The 21,374-nt window shown below is 45.1% G+C and overlaps 1 protein-coding gene across 1 annotated transcript; it reads left to right on the top strand.

The window, feature by feature from the left end:
• The first annotated feature begins 7,101 nt into the window (after nt 1-7,101).
• Nucleotides 7,102-21,116, top strand: LOC143764226 (potassium-transporting ATPase alpha chain 2). Its single transcript, XM_077249615.1, has 23 exons — nt 7,102-7,344; nt 7,851-8,006; nt 8,658-8,717; nt 9,251-9,454; nt 10,317-10,430; nt 10,973-11,107; nt 11,313-11,430; nt 11,590-11,858; nt 12,286-12,484; nt 12,707-12,816; nt 12,897-13,031; nt 13,114-13,306; nt 13,393-13,568; nt 13,786-13,922; nt 14,016-14,166; nt 14,246-14,414; nt 14,558-14,712; nt 14,820-14,943; nt 15,024-15,169; nt 15,930-16,063; nt 17,123-17,224; nt 20,083-20,174; nt 20,833-21,116. The coding sequence occupies exons 1-23, from the start codon at nt 7,333-7,335 to the stop codon at nt 20,859-20,861; spliced, it is 3,120 nt and encodes a 1,039-aa protein (XP_077105730.1). The 5' UTR covers nt 7,102-7,332; the 3' UTR covers nt 20,862-21,116.
• Nucleotides 21,117-21,374: the final 258 nt, after the last annotated feature.

Genomic DNA, 21,374 nt, shown 5'->3' with positions numbered 1-21,374 from the left:
AACGGAGGCAATTGTGAGAGAGGGGCGTCTCTAGGGTCCCTATAAAATAATCCAGGACTACCCCGTCATACGGGTGCGTCCTATCCATATCATCTGGGGGACGGAGAGAGAACAGAAACATACACGACAGTTGTGAGGACTATCCCGTGGGGCTCAGCAGGGAAGTACTACAACACCCAGGCACTAGTAGGTGGTAGGCTACTGATTTCCACCTGCAAAGGGAACTCTGGATGTGCCTTCGGACCGGCCGGTCTCAGCCAGCCCTGTTAGCAGTGCTCTGGATTGCGGATGCCGAAGCCTTCAGTAAAAAGGTAAAGAGACTGCAACCTTTGTGTCCTCATCATTTACTGCGACCTACACCATCACCATCTACTCATCAAGGGAAGCCCAGGGGACGTACTTCACCTGTGGGAAGTTACAACATCTTGCTGCCATTCCATCACCCCAGCGGACCCCTAGCAGCGTCTGTCACCCTGACAGAATACCACAGGTGGCGTCACGAACACTTGACAAACAGTCACCTACATCTTTAATTGGGCGCCCCTTAGCAGGGCCACGGACCGGGTCAGGCCACCGTGACATCCCCAGAACCGAGGGACCCAGTACCGAGTACCCCGCTGCCCTGCGTTTGGGGGCCGTTCCACTTACAGTGAAGCAAGTCGGGGTCAGTGATGCCTACAGTGAAGGACAGTGGTGGCTTGGTGATGCCTATAATGAAGCATGGTGGGGGATTGATGATGCCTACAATGAAGCACGGGGGGCTCGGTCATGCTTACACTGAAGCACAGCGGGGGCTCGGTGATGCCTACAGTGAAGCATGGCAATGTCCCAGTGTTACCTACAGCAAAGCATGGCGGGGTTTCTGTGATGCCTACAGTGAAGCACGGTGGGGGTACTGTGATGCCTACAGTGAACCATGGCATGGGGCTCGATGATGCCTACAGTAAAGCCCGGCGGGGGCTTGGTGATGCCTACAATGAATCATGGCGGGGGCTCTGTGACTACAGTGAATCACGGCACAGGCTCTGTGACTACAGTGAATCACGGCGCGGGCTCTGTGACTACAGTGAATCACGGCGCGGGCTCTGTGACTACAGTGAATCACGGCACAGGCTCTGTGATGCCCTCAGTGAAGCATGGCAGTGGCTCAATGATGCTTACAATGAAGCACGGGGGGGTGCTTGGTGATGCCTACAGTGAAGCACAGCGGTGGCTCAGTAATGCCTACAGTGAAGAATAGCAGGGACTTAGTGATGCCTGCAGTGTAGCATTGCAGTGGTACAGTGTTGCCTACAGTGAAGCGCAACGGTAGCTCACTGATGCCTACAATGAAGCACGGGGATCTCAGTCAAACTTACAGTGAAGTAAGGTGGGGGTTCTGTGATGCTTAAAGTGGAGCACGGCAGGGGCTGTACAGTAAGGCATGGCAGAGGCTTGGTGATGCTTACTTTGAAGCACGACGATGGCTCAGTGATGCCTACAGTGAAGCATGGAAGGGCTCGGTGATGCTTACAGTGAAGCAAGTCGGGGTCAGTGATGCCTACAGTGAAGGACAGCGGTGGCTTGGGGATGCCTACAATGAAACACGGGGGTCTCGGTCCTGCTTACAGTGAGGCAGTGAGGGTGCTCGGTGATGCTTACAGTGAAGTACAGCAGGGGCTCAGTGATGCCTACAATGAAGATCGGGAAGTCAGTGATGCTTACAGTGAAGCACGGTGGAGCTCAGTGATGCTTACAGTGAAGCACAGCGGGGGCTCAGTGATGACTACAGTGAAACATGGGAGGGGCTTGGTGATGTTGACAGTGAAGCTTATCGGGGGCTCGGTGATGTCAACAGTGAAATATGATGCTGTCTCGGTGAAGCCTGTAGTGGCCCATAGCAAGATGAATTAGTCAAGTATCAGGAATTCCTAGGAGAAAACTTCATGTATTCTGAGAGGAAGCTGATGTTTTGGCTTTATTGGATCTTCCAACAGAACAATCCCAAGTATACCTCACAGTCCACCAGCGAGTGGTTTAATAAATTCTGGGAGATTCTGGAGTGGCTGCCATAGAGCCCCGTAGAAAATTTCTTGGTGGGATGTGAACAAGACTGTTTCAGCATGAAAACCCAAGAATATTAATGACCTGGAGGCCATAAGGATGGGCTAAGGCTACGTTCACATTAGCGGCGGGCGCCGCAGCGGCGGGCGCCGCAGCGTCGCCGCATGCGTCATGCGCCCCTATATTTAACATGAGGGCGCATGGACATGCGTCGCACTTGCGTTTTGCGCCGCATGCGTCGCTGCGGCGCCCGCGTCCGGGCGCAGAGGACGCAGCAAGTTGCATTTTTGCTGCGTCCAAAATCAATTAAAAAAAGGACGCATGCGGCGCAAAACGCAGCGTTGTGCATGCGTTTTGCTGCGTTTTTGTTTGCGTTGTGTGCTGCGGCGCTGACGCTGCGGCGCACAACGCAAATGTGAACGTAGCTTAAGACCCCTCAGGAACAGAAGCCGGTATCTGGTTACACATCAAGTCTGCAGCAGACTAGAACTGTCAGAGGGGTACTACTGAGTGCTAAAGATGCTGGTCATGAATAGACATGAGCGAACATCGTCGGCTCCCTTCTTAATCGGCAAGCTATAGCGCTTACTGAAGAAGCTGCAGATGGAACCCGGATACCTGGAGCGCTCCCGATAATCAGCTGTTCGGCGCTGCAGTTGCATGTGTTGTGACTGTCACACAGCTGATTATCGGGAGCGCTCCAGGTATCCGGGTTCCCTCTATCTTCTTCAGTAAGTGCCACAGCTTGCCGAATAGCCGATTATGTTCGCTCATCTATAGTCATGAAGGAGTGAAAAATCCTGAGGCTGAAGGAGTCGGTAAAAGTGGCATTTTATACAGAATTTGGAGAAATCACTTTTTATTTTAGTTTGTTAGTCTTGTTCAGATACTTTCATTGTTCTTGTTTCATTGGTATATTTCCAACAGCAAAAACGTCGACATTTTGCTAAAAAACCAAATTTACAATTGGGGGGAGGTGAATACTGTATCCACCTATCTCTATCTGTAGCGTATCATAATATCTGATACTGATCTATCTTCCATCTCTCCGTCTGCATATTTGTCAGTTTTCTCTTTTGGTTTTTATGGAAAAGCTTCTGGTTATATAAGTGCAATATTTTTATGTATTTTTTGGGAATAGCCACATAATAGTTATACCAGTGGCTTAGACAATCACATAATTGGTGGTTTCACCCTACACAATGCTCTGCTTCTACCGACAAATGAGTAAGAAAAGCAATGAATATATATCCTATTCCTGTCTATATATAGTTCTTACACGGGGCAGAGCAGCAGTTTACATAAGAACAAGCTCTGCTCCTAAGTCACTTTATATACTGTACATTCTCCGCATATATTTATGTATTGTATTTTCCTATTATTCTAGATTAGCACATGTGCACTCTGTACAGTACTAAAAATATCTCCTAATGTTATCTAATAAATCCTGGAGACACTCGGTAAGCTGCTGTTGATGGATGTTATTCTTACCATGTGTTAGTACAATGCTCAAAATATTTGCGGGAACACTTGCACAGGTTGAGGCCACATTCACATACGTGTTTCATGGTCCATAATTCACGGATTGGCCATGGGTCCTTGACTCACATTCAGCAGCCTCCTAGGCATGTAACATTTAGTTCAGTACAGGAGACCAGCAGCCGGTCCATGCATTTCGTTCAGAACTTGTGACTAGAGTTGAGCGAATGTGTTCGGAATCAGTCGCCGAATATGAATTTGCCATATTGCTACCCTATTCGTGCCGAATGTACATTTGATGATCAGTTCCGAACATAGTCGTTCATTTCTGCTCCCATTGACTATAATGACGTTCGGCTGTGTTCGACGAATTATGTTTTTGTCGTATACTGAACCGAATTTTGAAACATTTGCTGCACTCTACTTGTAAGGCTACTTTCACACTAGCGTCGTGCACTGCACGTCGCTATGCGTCGTTTTGCAGAAAAAACGCATCCTGCAAAAGTGCTTTCAAGATGCGTTTTTTCTCCATAGACTTTTATTAGCGACGCAGTGCGACGCATTGCCACATGTCGCAACCGTCGTGCGACGGTTGCGTCGGACCGTCGCCACCAAAAAACGTTGCTTGTAACGTTTTTTGGTGCGTCGTCTGCAGCATTTCCGACCGCGCATGCGTGGCCGGAACTCCGCCCCCGCCTCCCCGCACCTCACAATGGGGCAGCGGATGCGTTGGAAAACTGCATCCGCTGCCCCCGTTGTGCGGCGCATTCACAGCTAGCGTCGGTGCGCCGCAACGTCGCATAGCGACGTGCAGTGAATGACGCTAGTGTGAAAGTAGCCTAACACGCAGATGTGCGAGTCTGCCCTTACCCCAAGTGATTTAATCTTGATTATCAATCTGTCCAGTTAAGAAGCAGAAGCGATTGTGACTCCATGTCACCTGCTTGGCGTTCATGACAGCGACATCAGGTGCACTGGAAAGGAGCAGCAAGTATCAAGTGTGATGTGAATAGTTAGTAAGTGACCCCTCGCTCACTGACTCTTTATTGAAGGGCCTTCGCTCCTCTTGTAGCTGCTGGTAGTGAGAGCTATGCAGTGAGACTTGCTCATCCTGCCCGTCTGGTCCATACAGCTCCGTACAGATCTGCAGAGCAATGGAAAATGATTAGGATAAATGCCAGGAAAACCCTTATATTCCTGCTAGAAACAGAGCTCCGAGCTTCACCCTCCGCTCATTCCTCACTCCTCCTATACTCATCGTGGCAGCAGTGTGTTCCCGTTTCCTACGCTTTACCTTTGGTATTAGGGAATGGCATAAATAACAGTAACCTAATTTATTCATTTCTGAAGCCTTTCTGGCAATATGTGGAGATCAAAAGGGGGAGCTGTGATATATAACCCTAAACACAAATATAGGGGCATAGCTAAGGGGTGCAGATGTGGCGGATGTATCCGGACCCTGGAGTTTGAGGGCATCCAATAAGCCCCATGTGGATACATATCAGAATTGGCTGGGACTGAATTATCCCTTCTTTACATCTGTTGGTATCTGCAGCAGGTGCATGGATTTCTGCAAATTTAGATAGTCACAGATATTTCGGCCAGATATCTTCCACGAGAAAATACTTATAGCTGGAGAACCGTGATATTGACTTTTATTGGACCCAAACCCTCTGATCCATGGATTACGATCATGTAGTTTTACATAATGTCAAGTTACATGACAGCAACATTGTATCATCGCCCCTTCCCCAGACTTGATGAAGAGAAGTCAAATGTCCACTACAAAAGAATCATGTCCTGAAGTAATTGTTTGTTTTTTAAATAAATTATGGATTTTTTTCATATTTCTCAGATTAAATGATCAGAAATTGATATAAAATTTAAAGCGTAGATAATCAGACTGTAAAGGGAGTCAGTGGACAAATTCCGCGCTGCCTACAGAATTGAGACTGATCAGTATGGTACAGTAAGGTGGTGCTTTATTTCAACGCGTTTCAAAGTATATAGTTAATTCTTTGGGAAAAACCACACGAATCGTGGTAAAGCGTAGATAGTGTCATGGATTAAAATGATGTAAAAAGAAATGAAGAATCTTTTAGTCCTGTGTTGCATGAAGTAGTCTGATCCGGGATCCCGCGGTGTCCTGACGGCTGGGAGTGCAGCGCCCCCTGTCTGTGGATTCGCACACTGATCTCACTGTGCAATGTGCGGTGCTGGGATCTGCCTTCGTTATACAGCCTGTGACTTACGGTATGTGAAAGAAAGAAATTGTCACAGAATAGTTACTTACATGACATCTTTTAGCTAAATGACTTATTAATATTATGCTTTAATGTGCTAGGATATAAAGTGAAATCACTGAATCATTTTATATGTTTAGTATTTATTACTGATTGCAGGTAATTAGCAATTAATCAGCGGCTGCGTGAGATGACTGATACGTATGAGCCACAACTGTACACGTTGGCCCATTTAATGCCCAACGTCTTGGTACTGTACAATGCTGATTAAGCTGGGGGTGCAGCACGCACGTCCTAATAACATGCAGTGACTTCCGTGTATCTGTTCTAGATCATATCATGTGTTCTGTGTAATCCTATCACCTGAAGTAGCAGATAACGTACGTCTGCACTATAATGTAAAAGGCGCTGCAGACGGGCTGCCCTTAGTGACCAGAGGCCACGTCTAGGGCGCCTGACTGTAAGTATGAGCTATGGGACGCGGGTTCTTTACTGTAAGAGCAGTGAGACTATGGAACTCTCTGCCATATGATGTTGTAATGAGTGATTCATTACTTAAATTTAAGAGAGGACTGGATACCTTTCTGGAAAAGTATAATGTTACAGGGTATATACACTAGATTCCTTGATAGGGCGTTGATCCAGGGAACTAGTCTGACTGCTGTATGTGGAGTCAGGAAGGAATTTTTTTCCCCAATGTGGAGTTACTCTTTGCCACATGGGGTTTTTTTTGCCTTCCCCTGGATCAACATGTTAGGGCATGTTAGGTTAGGCTATGGGTTGAACTAGATGGACTTAAAGTCTTCCTTCAACCTTAATAACTGTGTAACTATGTACATAGATCAGGGCCACACACCAAATACACACTGTCCGTTTCTTGGTAATATTACTGATCACCAAATGATGCCACTTATTTGTCTTTTGTTCTCTCTGGTGCCTATTACCACAGGGAAAGCTTCCTCCCTTGGAGCCGCATGGCTATACAGACAGTTTTTGGCAGATCTTCCTTTGTGTCCTACCTTGTGACTCCAGTCATCAAATATTGATCTAGTCTGTGCAGGGTGGATTTAATAAATAAATGTACCGTAATAAAATGTACGATTCTACAACTGTACATTATAGTTAATTGTGTGTGTCTATAGATATGCATATAATAGTCTCCCTGAGATGGGACCAGAGGCTGAGGGGTCTCATGGAGATGGGACTTTTGGTCTAGTTATTTTCCACCTGGCCAGGAGAGGATTTGGGGCAGGGTTACAGGAGATCGCTATCTGCAGGGAGGAGTCCCAGCAGCAGCTCAGAGCTACAAATAGGACCAGCCGCTGGATGCTCAGGTACAGGGCTCTGGAAGGTTTTCCTGTCCTGCCTCAAGATGTCAAGGTGCGGAGAAGACTGCAGCTAACATTGGCTCCTCGTTGGGACAGCCACAACCTCTAAAGCTCTTGCATTTGAACTACCTAGTGGGCGCCCCTTCTCTGGCCTGATATTACCATCTGTCTTGGTGTCTTTGAGTCTTTATTCCAGAAGTAAGCAGCAGGTTTCTGCACCTAAAGAAGAATAAGAAACAATGGGAACTGAGGTAAGTCGCCTTCACCTGGAAAAGTACAACTAGAGAAAACCATCACGTAGGAGCAGAGAAAACAATAATGATGAGAAGATGCACGTATTGTTCTGAAAGGTGTAAATCTCTGCAGCCCAACACTTATCATATCCTCATAAGGCTCTGATACTGTGTGACTGGAGAGTGAACAGTGTAACGATGAAAACAGAAAGAATTCAGTAGTGGGTTCCTGTTATGGCTAATGTGATACCAATAGAAATGTTTCATTCCTTGGTACATTGTATGAGAGTCTGAGCGAGCTGCGTCCTCCACACTCCCCCATTATGGTCCATCACTGTTTGTGTTTCGAGGGGTTGATGTCTGAACATTTGTTCCATTTCACTGATGATTTTGGTGATTAAAGTGATTTTAGATATCATAGAAGATCTCAATGTGACTGTGTTTCTAATAATCTTCTGTAATTTTTCTGTAATTTTCTAAGTATCACTAATGAAGTTTGTGTTTTGCTGTTATTACATGTGAAGTCTGATGATTACACTGTGGAGATTGATGGAAAAAAGGACATGAAAAATCCAGATAAGAGAAAGAATGAAGATCTGGATCAGGACGCGAAGAAGAAGAAGAAGAAACAGAAGAAGAAAGACAAGAAGGTTGATGAACTGAAGCAAGAGCTTGAGCTGGTGAGAATAACGCTACTGGTCCAAACATCTTCATGCTGTAATAGACAGAACAGTCTTTATGCTGCAGTAGTCAAGTCTACATTATATATATATATATATATATATATATATATATATATATATATATATATATATATATATATATATATATATTGATCGGGGCGGACATATCATTCTCTGCACAGTATACAATTACATATCGGTAGCCTTTTTACATAGGTGTGTATTCGATGTGGTCTTGGTGATTACTGCTGGTGGCGAGGCTCCTTACCTCCATATGTATTCCTGCATGCTATGACTGAGCCGCTCTTCTGTAATGGGGGCTGCCGCCCTTTACATCCTATAGTGTAGTATTTGCCTTGGTCTCCTCCGCAGCATACCTAGGCATGTACTCGCCAGGCGTGTGCTCGCTGAGTGGTTTTTATGTACATTGTGGGGTGTTTCCCAATGAAGAATTTCATGACATTACAGTGTTTCCATTGTATGAAATGTGGGTTCATGTTGTGGTATCACAACCAAGACAGTAAACGGTTACTTTGTATCCATCCAAATTTGGGCACCCGTAGTAAGACGCGTACATGGGGAGACACATCAGTATAGACACGTGATCGTTGCTCCTTTTGTTAATTTTTTTTTTTTTTTTACTTTTAGGAAGACCATAAACTCAGCATTGAAGAATTGGAGTCTAAATATGAAACAAATCTTCTTAAAGTAAGTAATGAAGGACCTAGTGCATTATGGGCTGTCACCCATTTCACGAGCTTGGCAGAGATTATAGGCATCTGCCTGCGACAGGCGGCTTCATCCAGCCTGTGCCCGGCTGGAGACACATGCCAGTTCGGGGCGATGGCCAGCTGCAATAAATGCCGCTGTTAAGATCCTATCGATGTAATCCCAATGACCTGCAGACTATTGCGCTGGTTAATCAGTACCCAGAATTACACTGGGAATTTTTTATTTCGTAAACAAATTTTTAGTTAATGGGAACCAAGCACAAAGTTTCCAGAGATGTTATCCGTCACCTCCAGGGAAGTCTCTTTGATCAGAATTGTCCAAATAAGCCATAAAAGAACCTCATGTTATATGGACACTGCCGGCTGGAGCAATCTCCATTTTTGGGTGATAATTTATTTGCTCTTTGGTCTCAGATTTGCAATACTTTTTTTTGCCAGGCAGATAGATAACATTGTATCAAGGCTCCTGCTGTATGTAGTAATTAGCAGTTAATTATTCCTTCCTGACAGGGTCTCACCAGTGCAAGAGCTGCAGAGATTCTGGTTCGTGACGGTCCCAACGCACTTACACCCCCTAAAGGCACTCCTGAAATTGTTAAGTTCATGAAGCAGATGATCGGTGGCTTCTCCCTCCTGCTGTGGGCTGGAGCCCTTCTCTGCTGGATCGCGTATGGAATTGTGTACGCCCAGGACCCCGCTACACCCCGGGACAATGTAAGTGTAAATAAATCGGTAACACACCAACTAGAGAGTATAAAACACAATAACTGAGCCATAGAGCGCAGAACCAGATGGGAACCTTTTATATGGGATGATCTATGCACCCATTTACCTGGTCCACTATAATCCGTATTCCCTCCTCACTTACACAATTTCCTTAGCCTCAGTTATCTCCTATACTAGATTTTTTTATAGGATTTTTATCCTCTTACTATGCCACTATATAGGTGACCCTGATAACCACCTTTTTCGGATAGTACTGGGGTTCCCCCTACTGGGCACTCTGTGATGATTTGTTTTGTGATATTTTTTTTTACTTATTACTGTTTTCATGGATTAATGTTAAAGTTCCGATTTTAATCTTCATATATGGTTCTCTTCTTCCGGCTAGCTGATTATACTAGACCGATTTTGGTTATTCGTTGTTTGAAGTGCCATAGTTGGTTTACATGGACATTATTGGCTAAACTTACTAGATCTACTTATGAATGAAGGTTTACATTTATAATTCCCTGAAAATGAGCTTGTAAAGTACCAGTAATAAAATTATACAATTTCAGCAAATTTGGAAAGTGCAAGGAACAAAAACGCATAGAAGAAAGTTGCTCATTAAATGGGGAAGGGTTTCTTGTATAATTAATAATTAATTGTCCTATGGCTTGCACACAATAAATGAGGGGGGAGGCAAAACTGACGACTGAGAGGCACGATCAGCTCTGATCACTGCTTTCAAAGAAATGCAATGATATAATCTGGGCACATACATCAGGAGATCATCAGTAACCAGGATGTATCTTCTGGATATGTCCCTGTTCACACTTTCCACATTTCTGACTGACGTTTGCTTTCTTCTCAGTTGTACCTGGGCATTGTCCTGGCTGCGGTTGTCATTCTCACTGGTTGTTTTGCATATTTCCAAGAAGCCAAAAGCACTAACATCATGGCAAGCTTCAATAAGATGATCCCACAGGTGAGTGCACATTTATCATCGAGTGCCTTCTTATTCAGTCTGGTTGAGTTGTGAAAAAATATTAATATACCGCTGCTTTAAAAGGGTTGTATGGGATTATAGAAAATGTCTGCTTTAATCTGAAACCAGCGCGCAACCTGTCTACAGATTGTGGGTGATTCTGCACCTCGGCCTCATATAGTTTAGTGGAGGTGAGGTGCAATACCAGACAAACCATAATAGGTAAGAGGATCGCGGGGATTGGGCACCCATATCCACGCATTAGAAAAGGCTCTGTTACTTTCCAGTATAATCCCAATATACTGCATTCTCCCCCGCTGATAACCTTCTCCATGTAATCACATATTCATAAGTAATGCACAGTGAGGCCTATATATCACACTCAGCGCATGGACATAAAGAAGTGCCCCCAGCCGTAACACTATGAGGGTGGCTCCAGATCTCATCACGTAATAGATTTTATGTTTTTATTATATGCCAGTAGATTTACAATGTAGCTGTACATTACAGGGATGAATGACGCTTATTTATGTGTCCTCCAGCAAGCACTCGTCACCCGGAATGGAGAGAAATTGGAGATCCCGGCCACCGAACTTGTAGTAGGAGATATGGTGGATATTAAAGGTGGAGATCGAATCCCAGCAGATCTCAGGATCACCTTTGCCCAAGGCTGCAAGGTAATAATCATTTCAGGCCCGCTGTTATCCAAGACCTATGTAATAGTTACGGTAGGACGCTTCAGTCATGTTTGATGCCTGATAATAAGGTAACGTGCATGAATACTGAGCGTGCCCGGGATAGCTACTCTGCACAGAGCTGCCTGGACTAACGTTCTGCATAAAGCTCCCTATCATCAGAGTTTCAGCTTTGGCTCCATTTCAGGTGGACAACTCTTCTCTAACTGGGGAGTCGGAGGCGCAATCTCGATCCAGTGAATTTACACATGAAAACCCTCTTGAGACTAAAAACATTGCCTTTTACTCTACAACCTGCTTGGAAGGTAAGGAGGCAACTGTGGCTTCTGAGGTGTAAAGGTCATGGTTCAAAGACCTGTCAGAGCGGTGGCGGCCACGCAGCTCCATCAGGGACACTTATGACATTCTGCCGTTGTATCATGGACACTTCTATGGCTTCATACATGTTCTCTTCTCTTCTGTAGGTACTGCAAAAGGATTTGTGATCAATACTGGTGACAGGACGATCATTGGTCGGATTGCTTCACTGGCATCAGGAGTTGGAAATGAAAAGACCCCTATCGCTGTTGAGATTGAACACTTTGTGCACATTGTGGCCGGGGTGGCCGTGTCAATCGGAGTTCTCTTCTTCATCATTGCAATGTGTATGGGGTACTCAGCTCTCAACTCCATCATCTTCCTCATTGGCATCATAGTGGCAAACGTGCCCGAGGGTCTCCTCGCTACTGTGACAGTGAGTGCTTGTTGCTTGGACATAAAACTTCTTGCCTAGGGACAGGTTATGCTTATTAGGTTTTACTAGGGTTTGTATTAAATAAACACAGCTGCTTTCTTCCAGAGACTGTTAATAGACAAGGTTGTGGGACAATAATACAGGGTAGTTATATTCAGATGAACTATGGAAGGGGTGACGCTGTTTCTAGAAGTATGCCGCCATGTTTTCTAACCTCCATATAATCCCTTTATAGGGGTTCTCCCATAAACAACACACAAAACCTATTCCCAGGCCAGATGATAAATATGTGCGCTCAATGGGGACTTTGGGATCAGTGGGTACCAGTGTTCGGATCCCCAGCAGTCATACCTTCCTGTGTAAAGTGATTTGATCACTAGAGATAGTGGCGACAAATATTGAATCTCTGCAATTTTGTGTCTTTTAGGTAACACTTTCTCTAACTGCAAAGCGTATGGCAAAGAAGAATTGTCTTGTGAAGAACTTGGAGGCCGTGGAGACTCTCGGTTCAACTTCCATTATTTGCTCTGACAAAACAGGAACCTTGACACAAAACAGAATGACTGTGGCCCATCTCTGGTTTGATGATCATATCCACTCAGCCGACACGAGTGAAGAGCAATTACGTACGTGTGTAAACACTTGAAGAGCAGCTCTGGACCTTTCTCTTTCAGGTGTTTTCTGTAGATTATTCTGGAGTCATACCACTCGATCTTCAGCATTCTGCATGAAGATTAAATCTTTTGTCTCGGTCTTTATGGGTGGGGATGAACGGTTCTTATGTGGGATCACTGTCCCTTCACTAGAGGTCATGGTGTAGCCTTTACATATTTTATTTGTCTCTCCAGATCATTCATTTGAGCAGACATCTGACACATGGAATGCCTTATGCAAGATTGTGTCCCTGTGTAACCGTGCCGAGTTCAGGGCTGGACAGGAAGACGTGCCAATCATGAAGGTATGTCCACACTGAAGGTGTAACCATGCATGTGTCCTTGTTTTCAGATAGGTCATTAACCCTTCTCTGTATCTCTCCAGAAAGTTGTAGTTGGAGATGCTTCCGAGACCGCTCTGTTAAAGTTCTCAGAGGTGCTGACCAAGAACGTGATGAATATTCGGAATCAGAACCGCAAGGTCTGCGAAATTCCTTTCAATTCCACCAACAAGTTCCAGGTATGAGATATCCAACTGTTCTGAGACATATGCAGATGTAAACGGGTCTTGTAAGCTAACGGGAGGATGCTTGTATGTCCAGCTATCCATACATGAGACCGATGATCCCCAAGACCAGAGATTCCTGCTAGTCATGAAGGGGGCCCCGGAGAGAATCCTAGACAGATGCTCCACCATTATGATTGGAGGCAAGGAGCTGCCGTTGGAAGAGACTATGAAGGATGCCTTCCAGACAGCATACATGGAGCTTGGAGGACTCGGGGAGAGAGTGTTAGGTACAGAACTATAAACAGTTGTATGTAGGATGGGACGAGCATGTTCTGTGTCTGTGGTACATAATTACTCGCCTGTTTTGTTTTAGGATTCTGCCACTTATATCTCCCTGTCCAAGAATATCCTTCATCCTATGCATTTGACTCAGAATCCATGAATTTTCCAACCTCAAACCTTTGCTTTGTTGGGCTCCTGTCTTTGATTGATCCTCCTCGGTCAACTGTGCCGGATGCGGTTGTCAAATGCCGGTTTGCCGGCATTAAGGTAGGATTCATCAATGGATATTTTGTGTAGTGCAACTGTTGTAAAACTACAACTCTCAGCATTCCCTGACAGCCAGAGGCAGGTGGTAATTTGAGCATTGTTGGACACAAATAACCCTTTGCTGTAGATATGTTTCGGACAGTCTGCATAACTGTGAATACTGTCATGGACAGAAACTGTCTTTGTGACTAAATGTATCTTGTTTTATTTCCAACAGGTTATAATGGTAACTGGAGACCACCCAATAACAGCAAAAGCAATAGCTAAAAGTGTCGGTATCATTTCAGCTGGGAGTGAAACAGTGGAGGATATTTCCAAACGCCTTAACATTCCTGTGGAGCAGGTTAATAAGCGGTAAGATCCATAGATGGGGGTCTACTGGGATGGTTAGACCACCAAGCTCGCCCCAGCTGGAGCCTTAAACTGTTAATGTAATTTCTGGTACAGAGAGGCAAAGGCAGCCGTGGTGAATGGTGGAGACCTGAAGGACTTGTCTTCTGAAGAGCTGGATGACATTCTGGCCAATCATTCAGAGATTGTATTCGCCCGGACATCACCTCAACAGAAGCTGATCATAGTGGAAGGCTGTCAGAGACAGGTGAGAGGGAGGTCTCCTCACCACCTGGGGGGCTCCTCACCACGACTGTCATCTAATAATGCTGCACTCTTTGTTCTAGAACTTTGTGGTTGCTGTGACTGGTGACGGCGTTAATGACTCTCCAGCTCTGAAGAAAGCAGACATTGGAATTGCCATGGGTATTGCTGGTTCAGATGCCGCCAAAAATGCTGCAGATATGATTTTGCTGGATGACAACTTTGCTTCAATTGTCACTGGAGTAGAAGAAGGTGAGGAATATGCTTTGTCTAGACATATAGTAATGAACAGGAGAAGGGATAAGTACAGTGCCGTTATTGAGGATGTTGGGTGCACCCATATTAATGTAGCAGATGGGATATATCAACGTTCTAACCGCAGGTTTCTTTCACAGGTCGCTTAATCTTCGACAATATTAAGAAGTCCATTGGCTACACCCTGACCAAGAACATTGCGGAGCTCTGCCCATTCCTGATATACATCATTGCGGACGTCCCACTGCCTATTGGTACCATCACCATTCTGTTCATTGACCTGGGCACAGACATTGTAAGTACAAGTGTGGTTGTATTTATTGAGGGAAGGGTAGAGGTACATGTAGACCTTCATCTAGCCCTCCAGAATCCAGCTTCTAAGTACAGTTGCTCTTCCCACAGATCCCATCTGTGTCATTTGCCTATGAGAAGGCAGAGAGGGACATCATGAACAGGAATCCTCGCAGGAAAAACGTAGACAGACTGGTGAACCAGCAGCTGGCCCTCTATGCCTATCTGCAGATCGGTGAGCTAAAACGGCGGCACCAGCTTGTATAATGTAGGTAAGAAATGAGCCATCTAATCCTGAACCTGCTCTCTACACAGGCATCGTTCAGTCTGTTGGAGCTTTTCTCACTTACTTCACGGTTTTGGCTGAACAAGGCTTTCTGCCCTACACCCTCCTGGGCATTCGTGTTAACTGGGAATCAACTGATGATCAGGAACTGGAAGACAGTTATGGGCAAGAATGGGTAAGTGCCTCTAATAATCATCTTACGAAGGAGAAAGGCTTGGCCTAATGTAAAGAAAAACCGGCCGATGCCACCATGGCTCAGCAATCTTTTATTATCTTGCCCAGCGCTTTTATTTTGATGCTGTCACGTCTTGTGGGCAGGAAGACCAGGTAAAGGATTACAGTTTCATTGAGTCCTCTCCCCTTTCACAGACATTGTACTATTACAAGGTATAAGGTCGTGTTGTAACTCTTTGCAGGCTGCATAATGCGCTGTTCTGTAGGAGAAACACAATCCAACTGAGGAGGGCAGGGGGGACAATGCTAAGTGCTACGTCCCAAAAACGTGGAAGGGGGAAATAACCAGCAGGAGATGAACCACAGCACATCCTGCATGTAGTACCCGCTTAAGGAGGCATTTCAGCTACAGCCATTGTATTAGTGACAGATGTATTCTGGCAATGTGCACACAACCTGGAAGGAACGTTCCTGAGAGTTGTTGTCGCTTTTTGCCGTGCTGTGATGTGAAATGATGCTGTAGCGCGGCAGCCTCAGAGGCACCAAGTCAGCTGAGCACTGATGTCATCTGGCCTCTACATACAAGAAGAGATAGGATCACATGACATCGGGGCTTGGTCTGGGGCTGCCATTGAAACATGACTTCCAAGGACAGTATTTATAATTTTTAGAAAGAAAGAGGAAATAATATATATAATCCCTATTGTGGAACACTTCTGTACCCGCCTGCCGCTGATCATGCGTTTCCTGTCGTATTGCAGACGTTCGGTCAGAGGCAGTTCCTGGAGTGGACGGTGTACACAGCTTTCTTTGTCAGTATCGTTGTGGAGCAGCTGGCAGATCTTATCATCAGGAAAACCAGGAGAAACTCACTTTTTCAGCAAGGTTTTTTTAAGTAAGTGGATTATTTGGGATAGGAAGGTGCGTGGTGTTCTGCGCACCGCTGTGCACACATACCTGGAATTCTACCTACATTCCAACAGCAACAATTGCACCAAGTGGTGGAACGTACAGAAAACCATAAGCATCGTCCTGAATAATGACCTGTGACGTGTTCAGATCTCTCCATGTTATCTGATCTGCAGAGTATTGCTCTGATCACTCATTGCTCTGTATTTACGTGTTCAGATCTCTCCATGTTATCTGATCTGCAGACTATTGCTCTGATCACTCATTGCTCTGTATTTACGTGACCAGATCTCTCCATGTTATCTGATCTGCAGACTATTGCTCTGATCACGCACTGCTCTGTATTTACGTGTTCAGATCTCTCCATGTTATCTGATCTGCAGACTATTGCTCTGATCACTCATTGCTCTGTATTTACGTGACCAGATCTCTCCATGTTATCTGATCTGCAGACTATTGCTCTGATCACGCACTGCTCTGTATTTACGTGTTCAGATCTCTCCATGTTATCTGATCTGCAGACTATTGCTCTGATCACTCATTGCTCTGTATTTACGTGACCAGATCTCTCCATGTTATCTGATCTGCAGACTATTGCTCTGATCACTCATTGCTCTGTATTTACGTGACCAGATCTCTCCATGTTATCTGATCTGCAGACTATTGCTCTGATCACTCATTGCTCTGTATTTACGTGTCCAGATCTCTCCATGTTATCTGATCTGCAGACTATTGCTCTGATCACTCATTGCTCTGTATTTACGTGTCCAGATCTCTCCATGTTATCTGATCTGCAGACTATTGCTCTGATCACTCATTGCTCTGTATTTACGTGTTCAGATCTCTCCATGTTATCTGATCTGCAGACTATTGCTCTGATCACTCATTGCTCTGTATTTACGTGTCCAGATCTCTCCATGTTATCTGATCTGCAGTCTATTGCTCTGATCACTCACTGCTCTGTATTTACGTGACCAGATCTCTTTATGTTATCTGATCTGCAGACTATTGCTCTGATCACTCATTGCTCTGTATTTTTTTTCAGAAATAAATTCCTCCTGTTGGGTTTGGCATCACAAATCATCATTGCATCCTTTCTGTCTTATTGCCCTGGTATGGCGGATGCCCTGAAGTTTACCCCATTAAGGTAAGTGTTATAAATTACGAGCATGGTCATGTTTTTAGATTTGGATATTGACATAGTGTGGAATTAAGGGGTTTTCCAGCAATATAGCAAAATGGCTCCTATCATGTAACTGAAACATCAGGTTGTCCTAGTCAGGATGGGTTGCAGTCTGAAGAAACCGGTCCTGCGACCTGTGTCTCAACTACAAAGAATAATTTGAATATTTTTTATTTTATTTTATTAAAGAGTAACATAATCTATCACATACCAATAGGAATGAGTGCAAGAGCTTACAATCTAAGAAGAAATAGGGGAATGTGGGATACAAAAGGTGTTTGTGGTGCTTGTAATGTATTAGTGAGGTGTTGTAAGGTGATAGGCCAGTCCGTAGAAATGTGTTTTTAGGGGCACAGTTAAAAATAATGATCTTGGGAATTAACTGAATTATTTGGGGTAGTGCATTCCAGAAAACTGGTGCAGTGTGAGCCAAGTCCTGGAGATGGGAGCGAGATGTTTTGATTATTGAGGATGTTAATGTTAGGTCATTAGCTGGACAGAGATTAGGGAGGAGATGTAGAGTTGAGTGTGGAGAGATTTCTGAGTGAGAGAGAAGTTTATGTTGTACTCTGTAGCTGATGGGCAACCAGTGCAATGACTGGCACAGATTGGCGGCATCGGTGTTGTGACTGGACAGAAATATGATCATGCCTGCTGCAGCCAGGACAGACTGGAGCAGAGTGTTGAGGGAGAGCAAGTCGTAGTTATTTGGTAGTAATGTGGGGGTGAGGAGACGCTGTATATAATTGGGTGTCATCAGCATAGAGATGGCACTGAAAACAATATCTGCTCCTAGTGGACAAACTATTAACAGTGTACAGAGGGAAGGGGTCTAGTACTAAGCCTTGAAGAACCTTTACAGTAAGTGGAAGAGGAGAGGAAGATGAGCCAGCAAATGATACAGGGAAGGAGCGGTCAGAGATCTAGGGGGAGACTAAGGGTACCGTTACACAAAACGATTTACCAACGATCACGACCAGCGATACGACCTGGCCGTGATCGTTGGTAAGTCGTTGTGTGGTCGCTGGGGAGCTGTCACACAGACCGCTCTCCAGCGACCAACGATGCCGAAGTCCCCGGGTAACCAGGGTAAACATCGGGTTACTAAGCGCAGGGCCGCGCTTAGTAACCCGATGTTTACCCTGGTTACCATCGTAAATGTAAAAAAACCAAACAAACAAACAGTACATACTCACATTCCGGTGTCCGTCAGGTCCCTTGCCGTCTGCTTCCCGCACTGACTGACTGCCGGCTGTAAAGTGAAAGCAGAGCACAGCGGTGACGTCACCGCTGTGCCCTGCTTTCCGGCCGGCACTCAGTCAGTGCGGGAAGCAGACGGCAAGGGACCTGACGGACACCGGAATGTGAGTATGTACTGTTTGTTTGTTTTTTACATTTACAATGGTAACCAGGGTAAACGTCGGGTTACTAAGCGCGGCCCTGCGCTTAGTAACCCGATGTTTACCCTGGTTACAAGCGAACGCATCGCTGGATCGGTGTCACACACACCGATCCAGCGATGACAGCGGGAGATCCAGCGACGAAAGAAAGTTCCAAACGATCTGCTACGACGTACGATTCTCAGCAGGGTCCCTGATCGCTGCTGCGTGTCAGACACAGCGATATCGTATGGATATCGCTGGAACGTCACAGATCGTACCGTCGTAGCGACAAAAGTGCCACTGTGAGACGGTACCCTAAGGAGAGCACAGAGTTGTGATGTTGCTAGCTAGACCAGAGCATTTTGTGGAGGAGCTGATGATCCACAGTGTCAAGTGCTGCCGAGCAATCCTGGAGAATTAGCAGGACCATTAGATTTAGGGCAGATTCTGTAGACAGTAAAGAAAGGGAAGTTGATTGTAAATGGTCAAGAAGAGCGTTATCTGAGAGATAGCGGAGCAAGCGTTATTAAGGTACCGTCACACTAAACGATATCGCTAGCGATCCGTGACGTTGCAGCGTCCTCGCTAGCGATATCGTTTAATTTGACACGCAGCAGCGATCAGGATCCTGCTGTGATGTCGCTGGTCGCTGAATAAAGTCCAGAACTTTATTTGGTCGTCCGATCGCCGTGTATCGTTGTGTTTGACACCAAAAGCAACGATACCAGCGATGTTTTACACTGGTAACCAGGGTAAACATCGGGTTACCAAGCGCAGGGCCGCGCTTAGTAACCCGATGTTTACCCTGGTTACCAGCGTAAAAGTAAAAAAAACAAACAGTACATACTCACCCAGCGTCATACCTCCCCCAGCGTCTGCTTCCTGACACTGACTGAGCGCCGGCCCTAAAGTGAAAGTGAAAGCCGCTGTGCTGTTAGGGCCGGAGCTCAGTCAGTGTCAGGAAGCAGAAGCTGGGGGACGCTGGGTGAGTATGTACTATTTGTTTTTTTTACTTTTACGCTGGTAACCAGGGTAAACATCGGGTTACTAAGCGCGGCCCTGCGCTTAGCAACCCGATGTTTACCCTGGTTACCCGGGGACCTCGGCATCGTTGGTCGCTGGAGAGCGGTCTGTATGACAGCTCTCTAGCGATCAAACAGCGACGCTGCAGCGATCGGCATCGTTGTCGCTATCGCTGCAGCGTCGCTTAATGTGACGGTACCTTAAGTTTAGAGATGAGTTGTGATTGTTGAGTGGTTTGGTTGAGGGTTGGAAGCCAGCTGAACGCATGCCCCTCTAGTGTGTATAAGGGTCACCGAAGGAATATACATGCGTTCGCGTATAGGATTGGTAAAATATATGAGACACTTTAGAGAAATATTTTACCTGTATAAACTCCGATATGCAGTGTGTTATAATGTTGTCCACTCCTGTCTGCAGGGCTCAGTATTGGTTCGTGGCCGCTCCATATGCTATTCTAATCTTTGTATATGATGAAATCCGAAAGCTGTTCATAAGGCGCTATCCCGGCAGTAAGTATAATATCATATATATATATATATATATATATAATTGTCTATAATCAGCGACGGGCACAGCATGGCGACGATGATGTCATAATGGAAATCCCGCGTCTCTGATTGGTCGAGGCCGCCAGGCCTCGACCACTCAGCAACGGGCACAGTATCAACGTACGTCATAATGGTTGCCATGGCGACGATGATGTCCTAAAGGTTGCCTCGACCAATCAGCGATGGGCACAGTCTGCCGCGAATTCTGGAATCATCATTATCCATATACTACGGGGACATGCATATTCTAGAATACCCGATGCGTTAGAATCGGGCCACAATCTAGTATATATATATATATATATATATATATATATATCTGGGGAAGCTGTCTTCACTACTACCAGCATGCTTGGAGATGTCCTAGTAACCTGTGAACACTCTGCCTGGCGCAGACTGATTAAAGAGAGGTACCAGCTAGACCTCATAAGTCACCTGAATCTCCCAAAAAGAGTCATCAAGGTCCCATAGATTATAACTTATGGTGAGACTCATGAGAAGGATAGGAGTATTGGTCTCTTTTTGGAAATCCAGTATAATTACCCTGTACGTTGCAGCCTCCGATTGTGATCTGTCCACTTCGCTTATGTTTCATTAACCCGTTTTCTCTTGTTTCCAGGCTGGTGGGACACGAACATGTATTACTGAGGTGGCTGGACCGTTTCAGACCATCCCTGGTGGTGTGGACTCCCTTCACTATTTTTCCAGTCCTGTTTGTTGAACAAATCGGGAATATAATCTTATATATTGTAAATATCATGTATAAAGTTATAAAACACTATTTTTTACCAAAAAACGTGCCATGTAAAAAGAAGAGCATTGCTGTTTCTCGCAGATACTGGACATGTAGATTTTGTGCATAGACCAAACGTATCAATAAAAATATTTTTTTTTTGCAAAAAATGACTTTGTTTTTATTACATGTAAGACAAATCAATCCTTATGTGCCTTAAATACAAGAGGAAAGATCCGCCTTATGCCAGCAGGAACAATGGTCAATCACTGATGTGTGCACAGCCCAAAAGCCGCAGACATTTATATTTGCGAGCTCCTTTCCAGGACAGGAGGTATCAGGGACCAGACTTCTGCTCTCACTGGGCTTCTAAAGGGGAGATATTTAATTTTATGCAATAATTGCAGTCTTTAAAAGTGATTTATCAT

This window comes from Ranitomeya variabilis, chromosome 4 (genome assembly GCF_051348905.1).
Source record: "Ranitomeya variabilis isolate aRanVar5 chromosome 4, aRanVar5.hap1, whole genome shotgun sequence".
Lineage (NCBI taxonomy): Eukaryota > Metazoa > Chordata > Amphibia > Anura > Dendrobatidae > Ranitomeya > Ranitomeya variabilis.
The sequence above is the reverse complement of the archived record's forward strand: the minus strand, read 5'-3'. Positions and strand labels throughout refer to the sequence as shown.

Coding starts and splice junctions, on each gene's coding strand:
- LOC143764226 (XM_077249615.1), top strand. Junction 8,007..8,657: donor TGAAGCAAGAGCTTGAGCTG/GTGAGAATAACG, acceptor TTTTACTTTTAG/GAAGACCATAAACTCAGCAT. Junction 9,455..10,316: donor CCGCTACACCCCGGGACAAT/GTAAGTGTAAAT, acceptor CTTTCTTCTCAG/TTGTACCTGGGCATTGTCCT.